The following is a 10,493-nucleotide window of genomic DNA, read 5'->3' on the forward strand; positions in this document are numbered from 1 at the left end:
AATGTTTCACTTCTGTGTTCCTAATCGTGCATGAGTTCACACGCTCACGTGGAAGGTGAGCAGGTGAGATGGAAATGAAAAGTGACTACTATCTTTCTTTCTTTCTTTCTTTTTCTTTCTTTGTGCATTGCAAAGTGCAGTTATCCTCCCGTCCTCTCGGTGGCGCTACAACGTTTCAAAAGTATGTTGTGAATCTTTTTTGTCCCTCAAAGGCTTCCTTCCTTTCTCAGCGTGGATTTCAATGACATTTTGACTTGTTATAAGACGCATCACTTTCCCAGAAATAAAGATGTCACTAACCTTTTTATTTAGAACCGTTACAAGAGACTTTATCAAGGTGAGTGAATGAAGCTTTAAATATATAATTTAATCAAAAGCTTAAGTTTCCGTGAATTAGTTTGGATGTTAAATGTTATACTTTCCACTTCATAATTTCCCATTTAAACACTCATGGGCCACCTTTAATCGAGTATTTTGGTATGGGATGTTTTTGTAAAACGTTACTTTTTACTGTAAAGGATACTGCAGCGTCATGTTTGTCCATAAAATGATGAGTTATGACTATTAGACGGAGGAAAATCTTCATTATGCTATTTGCAGTTAAAGTTCATGTTTACATTTGTCTTTCTCAGGGCAACTTTTGCCAGCATGTGCAGTCATTACACACGGGATGCCAACTCCTGGCTGCAGATAAAGCACTCCTGATGAAACTGCGAAAAAGTACCGGCTACACTTTCCTCAACTGTAAGAAATCCCTGGAGAAGTTTGATAATGATATAATACAGGTAAGCCACTCCCAGACTTTGTCTGTTTTCAGATGTGTTAGAATTTAACAGACTAAATACTAAAAAAAAAAGCAAGCTGGGACAGAGGTATTGATGTGTAATTTGGTTATTATTCAGGCTGAAGCCTGGCTTCACAAGCAGGCCCAGAAGGAGGGCTGGAGCAAGGCAAACAAGCTTGAGGGTCGAAAAGCCAAAGAGGGACTGATCGGGCTGTTTGTTGGAGAAAATGCTGCAGTTATGGTGGAGGTAAGGTTAATTGTACAGAAATTAACTTACACCATCATGGTTTCTTTTGGCCTTTTTGTTAATTTAGGGCATTCTGTGATTTGTCATGGTTGTACTCTTGTCTGTTTGTTGCAGGTGAACTGTGAGACAGACTTTGTTGCTCGAAATGAGAAGTTCCATCAGCTGGTGAAGGATGTGACTTTCGCCATGTTGGCTCACCATCGAAGTAAAACTCAAAGCCAGACAGGATACGTAAAGGTAATGATGCCCGCTGATATCTTTCTCAGTCATTATGCGATAGCTGTACATTGACACTGCTTGTGAACAGGCTTTCTGGGGCAATAGCAGTCAGTTCAGTATTATATTCTTCTTGTTCCTCATTTTCTGTTTCATTCAGATGTAATAAATATATGCAACTGGGTTTAATATAAACCGAAAGCTCTGGTGTCAGACTGCTACTGACATTTGGTTTGCAATGAGCTGACTTCAACTCTTTATGTGAAGATACACCCACAAACATTCAGAAGTGGCTTTTTAAGGAGAGGCTTTCAGTTGAGGGATGAGGCACAATAAGCATCAAAAATCCGTCGAGACCGCAGTATCACCGTCTTTTTCTCTGGTGACTGCGCTTTGTTTTGAGGAAATCTGCTTATCTAAGTTTTATGGGGTTGGGGTGGAAATTGTGAGATTGTTTTTCTATTATATGTCTATGATAAACCGTTAGGTCTTGGCTCCCATTTAGAATCTAAAGATAGCTTCTAGGAAGTCCAAATTTTTACAAGTATACAATGTATCTATTGGTGTGTCACTGTATTTTAATGTGATTTGTAAAAATGAAATGAAATTAACCCAAAATAACAAAATAAAAATGATGCTGACTTAATCAAAGCCATTATATCCATCATCATTATAACACCTTATCAGTCAATTAGATACTCTTTTCTGTGCTAATTCTATTGAAGGTTGTGTGGTACAAAGCATGTAACTTTAACTAATACAAAAGCTGCACCTGAATTTGGCAGGTTGGAACAACAAAAATAAGTCAGAATCTCTTACATTTCCCTACAGTGATGTTAAATGCACATACCTAAACTCACATATCTGCCTACAAAATTACAGTTTATCAAAAATAATTGTATTAACATTTCTTTTGCTATGATCAGCTACATTGGCATATGTTTTATTAGATAGACAGGTTTTACTTTTCACAGCTGCTATTTACAGGTTAACATTGCGAGCTGGAAAGCTAAAACTCCAACGTAACCTCTTTTTGAGGTGCTTTTTGTGTTCCAAAAAGGAGCAGCACATACATTTCATCAGGTGATGCCACATTTATATTTAAATAAACACGTATGCATTATATTTTGTAAAGTGACTAAAAAGAGTTTACTTCATGTTTCCTTTCTGTTGCTGTCTAACTACACTGAAATGGAGCATCATTAAAGATTTTTGCTATCAGGAAAGCATGTACACTCATTTACAGATGTGTTTTTGACTTAATACAAATGTTGTTTTTCCCCAGAGTGCCCTGGCAGGTGATGAATTGCTCAAACTCAGAACGGGTGAAGGAGCTTCACTAGCTGACCAGGTTGCTCTCATAATAGGTCAGTAAGAATTTGCTGACTTCCCCCCTGCCTCCTAATGTTAACAAGGATCCCCAACCCTGGTCCTCAAGGACCAGTGTCCTGCAGGTTTTCCAAGGGTTCCTGCTGGAACACACCTGACTCAGACTCAGACAAGCTCTGCTCATGTCTGCTAAATACACATTGAATTGAATCAGGTGTGTTGACACTTGGAAAACCTGCAGGACACCGGTCCTTGAGGACCAGGATTGGGGATCCCTGCGGTAAAAAGTTCTAATAATGGAATTTTTACTGAACCTTTTCTTAAAAACAAGCAGTGCTGTATCAAATAAGCATTAACATGTTATAACCGAAGCCCTCGTTTGGAAAAAGCTTCCTGAAACAGGAGGTTAAAGATCTCTGCTATTTCTCAGCCTCTGAAGTAACAAGACAGCTTCAGATGAAAATATTCAACCTTCTGCTCTTTTGTTTGTTTGCTTGTTTGTGAGTTTAAAAAAAAAAAGCAAAGAAACAGAAAACACTTTATGGTTCAAAAGTGTCAGTACAATATATGTGTTAAAAGTGAATAAATGTTGCATTTTAACGAGCAGATAAAACACTGGTATGTTCAGTGACCCCCACTGGAAAGGATTTTCGCCAAACAGAAATACAATAAAACACTAGCATCAGTACTCTAAGCAAACAAAAGAAAATCTGAAGAAATGCTCATTGGTTTTGCTTTTGTATATTTTTGTGATAAGTTAATATACTTTAAGATAAAGCCTCAGTACAAACAACTAACTCACCAGTATAGCCAAAAAGCCTGCAGAGTACAGCTGATGATGACTTATCTTCTTTGAGAAACTCTCCACCAGTGTCTTTTTCTCTGGTGAGACTGCACTTTGTTTTAAAATCCCCAAATACCCAAATTTAACTTCCAGCCAAACTTGTTGCACCTGCATGCTCTTGCGCAGCAGCAGATGGAAGGAAAGATTAAAGTAAATTCTGAAGAGTTTCACTTCTACATTCACCTGAAGAGTCAGATCTTTAGTTAGTATTTGGAAAAATGGATTAAAAAAAGTCAATGTGCAGGTGTTTGATACATCATCTGACTATCACACTGAAAACATGCAGAAAGCTTCAAGACACTTTTGTCCTCATTTTTTTTTCTACCTAATAACTTAAAGGCTGACTAAATTTGTTTCATGATTGGTGGGTTCTGATGATTTATTGTAATAGATAGATTTCCATTGATGCCTCTCATGTCTTTGATAGTCAACAAAAGAAAGTCAGTGGGTTAGCAATTTCCTGTTAAGCCTCTCCTTGCTGTATCCTTGCTGTGATCTCTTCTTCACTGTGAAGAAATGCACATCTCAATACCTCAAAAATGTGAACCTAAATGATCTTATGTGAAGTGGATAGTAATTTATTCTTTTTTACCATAAGCAAAAACATCCAGTGTAGTGACATTTAATTACTCTTTTGTTTTTTTTTCTTCTTCTTTCATTTTCTTGCTGAAAGTCTCTCACAGACCTTTAATAACAATGCCACAAAGTAGCCATTGCACTCCTGTTTTTTAAGCTTCAAATGAAATATTTTTAGAATTTGTAGTAAGTTTCACTTTTACACTTCTTTTAAGCTCAAGATGAGCGTTGTCAGGAGACAATCAATAAATATAATAGATCCTTAATATTTTGGACCTTTGAGGAAATGATGGGTAAGTTTCAGATTTTGAACTGCGAAACATTTAGACTTTATGCAAGTACTTAACAATCTAAGAAATTAATACAATTAATTCTTGATTTAAAAGGTTTTCTGTTTCTGTCCAGGTCGCCTTGGTGAGAACATGTCTGTGAAGCGAGCGGTGACAGTGGGAGTCCCTGCTGAGTGGCACATTGGCTCTTATGTCCATGGCGCTGTCAGTGGCCAGACTGAGGTGGCCATGGGCCGGTATGGTGCTCTGGTCATATTTCAGGGAGGAAAGGAAGGAGAACAGGAGACCTTAGGTCGTAAATTGGGACAGCATATAGTGGGGGAGGCCCCTTTGTCTTTGGGCAACATGGATGACCTGCCCTGTGGTGAAAGTGAGACGCGCTTGCTGCCTCAGACCTTCCTGGCAGACCCCAGCAGGACTGTGGCACAGTTCCTCAGAGGTCAACAAGCTCGAGTGCTGGATTTTGTCAGATTTCAGCGTGGTGAGAAAGTTGGTGAAGAAGCAGAATGAAGGAAGTCAAGTGTGATTCTTTAATGAGAGTAAAATGCAGGAACTTCGCATCATGAATTTGAAAGCAGAATCTTGTAAGTCTATCAATATGTCTGTCTGATGAAATTATTAATCCACAAATAAAATGTTTTTCCTTGTAAAAATGTTTATTCTAGTCTCTCTTCATATGGATTCACTGGATATTTTCATAGAAACATTTTGTTACACTTAATTTTATATAGTGATTTGTTAACTTAAGCACCCATTTAATTGTCAGAGATACACTTTTTGTATTCCCTAAAATAATTTATTTTCATAATGCAAGGAAACAGTTTTAAGGCTTTGCATACAAAATGCATATGAGTTAAAGCCTGTAATATGCAACATTTTCCACATTGCAGACTTTAACTTGTATACATATTTAGTAAAATCATGAGGTTTAGAAAGAATGTTTCAAAGACAATGACTACTTTTGAGTGTGTCTTTTTAAGCATAATTGATCTTGCTGTATTCTTTCCATCTTTATGAAATCTTTCTTCATTCGTTTTGATCAGTGCCTTTGTGGAACTATGATGCAGATTTTTAAAACTAAGCTTTTGTGTTAACAGATTAATTAATCATGTTATGATTATGCTGACTGGAATCACAGTTTTTCTTGACATTTTGGTAAACAAATTTACTAAGTTATTGGCAATTCTTTTGACCTGAGTTTCTGCTTCAACTCTCTCATCAGTATACTGTTTCTTTCACATCTTAATCTACAACTAACATGAAACATTAGCTGGATTCCAGTCAGATTGCAAATAGTAGTTGAGTGCCTTTCTGGATCTTTGTTGAGAATGCTGATAATTGTAACCAGATTGGCATCGAGTCCTGATGAGCTCCAACTGTAACATAGCTTAAACATAAAGATCATCAATACTGTTTCAGTAGACAGTGTATAACACATATATAGTCTGCATATAACCCGTCCAGTAGAGATAGGAATAAAATTACGTCTGTTTAAAAGAGGCTCAGTGATATCATTCATCTTATGTAGGGTATTTATAGCAGTAATTAATTATATTATTGTCTCTAAATTTAAGTTTAAATAAAGAAAATAAACAGACGGGTGTGGCAAAGTGTTTTGGGCCCCCGGAGCTGTGGCTGATTCACTCCTCCAAAAATGCGAGAAATGCGGCTTGAATTCCAGGCACGTGATTGGTTGGCGTGTGCAAACCTGGTGACATCATCAGGGACGTCCCTACGGCGCTGGCTAGCTGCTGTCCTTACAGCTTTGTCAAGATTCAGACTTTTGACCGTGTGTCATCTAAAGCTAAAAAAAACAACAACAAAGAAATGGTAAGTCTAGTAGTTATTCAAGACTTCTAGAGTATTTTCTTTTGGTTGTTTTGCAGCAATATATGGTTTTATCATCCCTGTGTTTGAGCGACGTCAAGCTAGCAGCATCCTACTTCATTCAATGTTATTAAGGTTTAGCCTTTTGGACTGCTCTCGTTATTGTGAATTAATTATATATCTGACAAAAACACTCAGTTGTTTCTATTTACAGCAATTAACTCTTATTCATTTCTTCCTAATCTGCTTGAACCAGTCTGACTTCTCAGAAGACCAAATCATGGGTGAGTTAACGATGATACCTGGTTAGCACAATCATTTTAAGTTAAATGTACCGAGAATCATTTCATCTAAATAAAGTAAAAAGCACATATTTAAAATAGCTGTTTGAATTCTGATCCTGTAGTTCAACAATTGCTTCTGAAAACCACTGGATTTCTGCAGGTAAATGACGATGGCCTGAATGAATGAAACTCGGTTGATGTGGCTTAAAAACTCAATCATAAAAATATTAAATTGACTTTAAAAGGCGATGCTGTACTAACCCACATTATAGTTAATCTAAGCACGTTGGTTTATTTGCATGCCTGTGTGAAATGCCAGCATTATTGAGAGGGTTTGTATTCAGCAGTATAATGTGTAAATCCAGTGTAAACCTTGCTTTTGGTTAGGGAACTAATGGGTATGTAAAATCAAAATATAATTTAAATCACTAGACATGCAGCATCAGAGAAGTACTGTTGGCATAACTGCGAAGAGTCTTTTTCTTCTACTATACCCAACCCCCCTACCCACCAAGTTATTGTAGATTGTGTTGATACAAAATACAGTGTATACAGTTTATCACAGTGTTCCCTTTTTCAAGTGTCTCTTCATTAAAACTAAGGACCAGCTTAAGTACTCTTAGTATATCATCATCCTCATTAAGCTAGAACAGGATCAAATGTGGAATTGATTGTTTTGTTTTGATCTAATTTATGCTGCAAGTCATATACTGGGATGACAACCCCTGGAAGTCATCCTAAGAAATGCCACTGGGGAATGTGTGATTGCTTTTAAAAATGCCTTATTTTGTAATAGTAAATTTAATCCCCAGCTCAACAGGACATATTAAGCAGATGTCAGGGGCAAAGAGAATTATAGACAACTCACAATTTTAAAGAGCATTAGCAATACTGTTAAACTTTATTTTGATTCGTGTTTTAATTTTCAATATGGGCAAGTTTCCTTATGATGCAGCAACATGGCTGCAAGCTGCTCCGCTTTTATGACTTCTTATAGTCATATGAAAATTACAGCACTGATAAGTGGTTTTACTGTGTGCAGTTGTGCAGAGCAAATTTGCTTTTTGGCTCTGCTGCATAGTTATCATGTCAGGATACCTGCCTATCTAGCTGTGTCTCATAGCATCCGTGCTCCAGACAGGCCTTAACTGATGGGTTGATAATTTCGGCCACATCATAAAACATGTTAATTGAATTATTTGTTTCACTTTAAAGTTCTTTGGTGTCCTGCACATGTTTGCTTGTGTCAGGACCGTTTCTGTAATAATTATAAGAATAACCCACTGATGCTGACTGAATCTTCTGCATCTGTCTGTCTTTGTTAGAGTTCAAAGAGGCTTTCCTTTTGTTTGACCGGACGGGTGAGGGGAAGATCACTTACAGTCAGTGTGGTGATGTGATGAGAGCTTTGGGACAGAACCCTGTCAATGCTGAGGTGCTTAAAGTCCTGGGGAACCCCAAGTTAGAAGGCAAGTCCCTGAATCCCCAGTCGCAAAAGAAGATGGGCAAACTACAGCTTTGTTTGAGTGTTAGTAGTGTACTGGTACACCTCAGAAAGTTAGGACATGTGCTCAATATGTTTGTGGTTTATGACAGGTCTACTAAAAGATTCAGTGTGGACCTAAATATTTTAAGAAATGTCTACAAGTACACATTTTAAACAACTATTTCTAAGCTCACTTGCTTTTTTAGACTGTCATCGACAATGTAGTGTGTGCTGATAGACTCTGTTGTACCAGGACAGACTATGAAAGCTTCCTCTTCTAAGAGCTCAGTCTCATCTACCTCCTACAGAGATGAACCACAAGATGCTGGATTTTGAGCAGTTCCTGCCCATGCTTCAGGCCATCGCCAAGAACAAGGACCAGGGCTCTTTTGAAGATATTGTTGAAGGCCTGCGTGTCTTTGACAAGGAGGGGAATGGCACAGTGATGGGAGCAGAGCTGCGTCATGTCCTCACCACATTAGGTCAGGTTTCCAAAAATACAAAGACTCCTTATCTAGTAAATACTGCTTACATGTCTGTGTTCTTTCCACGTGTTGCATAAAACTCCTCTGGCAAATATCTGACCAAACACATCTGCTGTGTCTTCATGTGAAAGTGTGTTGTTGTGTTTCTGTTCTGTTTTGATGTTTATCTATCTTCTGAACGTGTGTGTATGTGTTCCAGGTGAAAAAATGACAGAAGAAGAGGTGGAGACTCTTTTAGCAGGACATGAAGATGCTAATGGTTGCATCAACTATGAAGGTAAATAGAAGAAACAAAACCACGAGGTATCTAGTGAAAATCTCTGCCTTTTCAAATCACACGGATTAGATTTAGATTGATTTTATTTATCCCTCACAGGGGAAATTGACATGTAACAGCAGTAAGTGACAGCAGTAAGAGAAATGGATAAAAACGGCACAAACATAATAGCAGGAAAATGTGTATGTATGCTTGTGCATGTATGAACAAAAGAACAGGATGGGCATTCACAGCGCATAAAGACGTAATATGCTCACACAGGTAAAACAATTATAATGATAAGCTTAATTTTTCTCTAACAATAATACAAATAAAGGATTGCGTCCTTGTATCTCCTGCTGATTGACTTGCTGTTGACTAGCATCTGGGTGCCTCAGTGCTCAGTGGGTTTTACTTGGCTACCTAAAGAAGAATTGATTCAGAAGCTGAGCACTTCATAATGTAGTTTAGCAGTAATGTTACCTTTCTTGTGACGGGATGTTGGTTGGTTCAGTCTCAAAAACTAAGAAATTTAGTTACTTATTGTCAACCATATAAACATGTTTCGAAGCTCATATAGTCCGTCCGTCCATCCATCCATCCATCCATCCATCCATCCATCCATCCATCCATCCATCCACTTTAGCCTGCACTCCTTCCAAACTACACAACATCCAGTTTTAGGCATTTTACTGTCATTCCACATCTCTGACTAAGCTGGGTGTTTGGTTAGTTAACTGTTCTTATTCAGTTCAGGTTTTTGGTCTTTTGTTTTTTTCTCTGGAAGCTTATTGAAAGGAAACTTTAATTGAATAATTTGAGTTTGTTTTGTCTGTGCACTGATCTAGCACAATAACATTGAATCTCTCTCTCTCTCTCTCTCTCTCTCTCCTCCCAGAACTTGTCCGGATGGTGATGAGTGGTTGAGCATTGCGGAAGCACACTCACAGCTTTTGTTTCTTTTATTTGTTTTTAATATATTGTTGGTCTTGTTTTGTCCTTCATCCATGTTATCCTACCTCCGGTATGTCTGTATTGTTACTGTAAACCCTTTTTGTTTTTGGTTTTTTTTTGTGCCTTCTCTGTCTAACGTTAAGAGTTTTTCATCTCATGTTGCAAGCATTATTCATTCTTGCAGGCACAATCCATAGAGGAGCTCTGCTGATGGGTTCACCGTCATCTCTGCTCCCTCCCCCGTCTCCTTGTCCTTTTTCTTTTGGACTGGACTTAAAATGTGACATGTTACACTTAAATTTACTGAATAAAGTTTACAAAGTGTCTCTTAGCCGGTCGGTCTTCTTAAAGCACATGTACATTTTTCATTTCAATTAAAATGTTGACAAAATATCAATGAATCAAGAGTGATAAATGTTAGCAACAAGTGTAACTTATTTGACAAATTATTCAAATATCTAAGATCAGTATCAAGGAAAGTAAATTAATAAACTAGGTTTTAAAAAAGATTTAATCGTAATTACAGGTTAGGTTCACAACAAATTGTTTGGTCATATTAAACGATGGTGGCCAGGATAGGCTGCTGTAGACTGGTGTTGGATTAAGCTGATACTGATGATGGATGGATTGTAGATCCACATGTTTTGCTACTAGTGATTCAATATGTTCCTGATGGGGAAAGAATTACTATTCTGCTGATTTGTTATTGTGTGCCAGGCTGAGTTGGTTGACTGCACAAATAAAACCATAGAAGTCCAAGTTGATCTGCTTCAGACAGGAATAGCCAGCTGAGGGAAATCTAACTATTCCACATTAGTGCTGTGACCGTAGAGTGCTGAGACTACTGCACTGATTGTGACATTAGAACAAGTGTGTTGGTTGTAAGTTGCTCAGTCGACATCTAAAACAGACTTC

At 37.7% G+C, this 10,493-nt stretch overlaps 2 protein-coding genes across 2 annotated transcripts; both read left to right on the top strand.

Annotated features, from left to right (window-relative positions):
• Positions 1 to 225: 225 nt before the first annotated feature.
• tsfm (Ts translation elongation factor, mitochondrial) lies at positions 226 to 4,926 on the top strand. The gene is made up of 6 exons (XM_079241638.1): positions 226 to 337; positions 633 to 785; positions 903 to 1,031; positions 1,146 to 1,268; positions 2,533 to 2,614; positions 4,402 to 4,926. The coding sequence occupies exons 1-6, from the start codon at positions 290 to 292 to the stop codon at positions 4,794 to 4,796; spliced, it is 930 nt and encodes a 309-aa protein (XP_079097764.1). The 5' UTR covers positions 226 to 289; the 3' UTR covers positions 4,797 to 4,926.
• A 1,094-nt stretch (positions 4,927 to 6,020) lies between these two features.
• Positions 6,021 to 9,893, top strand: myl6 (myosin, light chain 6, alkali, smooth muscle and non-muscle). The gene is made up of 6 exons (XM_079242985.1): positions 6,021 to 6,116; positions 6,370 to 6,397; positions 7,723 to 7,866; positions 8,192 to 8,365; positions 8,568 to 8,645; positions 9,523 to 9,893. The coding sequence occupies exons 1-6, from the start codon at positions 6,114 to 6,116 to the stop codon at positions 9,549 to 9,551; spliced, it is 456 nt and encodes a 151-aa protein (XP_079099111.1). The 5' UTR covers positions 6,021 to 6,113; the 3' UTR covers positions 9,552 to 9,893.
• Positions 9,894 to 10,493: the final 600 nt, after the last annotated feature.

This window comes from Telmatherina bonti, assembly GCF_933228915.1.
Source record: "Telmatherina bonti genome assembly, chromosome: 6".
NCBI classification, from domain to species: Eukaryota; Metazoa; Chordata; class Actinopteri; order Atheriniformes; family Telmatherinidae; genus Telmatherina; species Telmatherina bonti.

What these genes read in the sequence shown, in the direction of transcription:
- myl6 (XM_079242985.1), top strand. An exon ending in CTCAGAAGACCAAATCATGG is followed by an intron (nt 6,398 to 7,722) that starts GTGAGTTAACGA and finishes TGTCTTTGTTAG; the next exon opens with AGTTCAAAGAGGCTTTCCTT. An exon ending in GGGGAACCCCAAGTTAGAAG is followed by an intron (nt 7,867 to 8,191) that starts GCAAGTCCCTGA and finishes TACCTCCTACAG; the next exon opens with AGATGAACCACAAGATGCTG.
- tsfm (XM_079241638.1), top strand. Translation starts at nt 290, where the DNA reads ATGTCACTAACCTTTTTATTTAGAACCGTTACAAGAGACTTTATCAAG. An exon ending in TTACAAGAGACTTTATCAAG is followed by an intron (nt 338 to 632) that starts GTGAGTGAATGA and finishes TGTCTTTCTCAG; the next exon opens with GGCAACTTTTGCCAGCATGT. An exon ending in TTGATAATGATATAATACAG is followed by an intron (nt 786 to 902) that starts GTAAGCCACTCC and finishes GTTATTATTCAG; the next exon opens with GCTGAAGCCTGGCTTCACAA.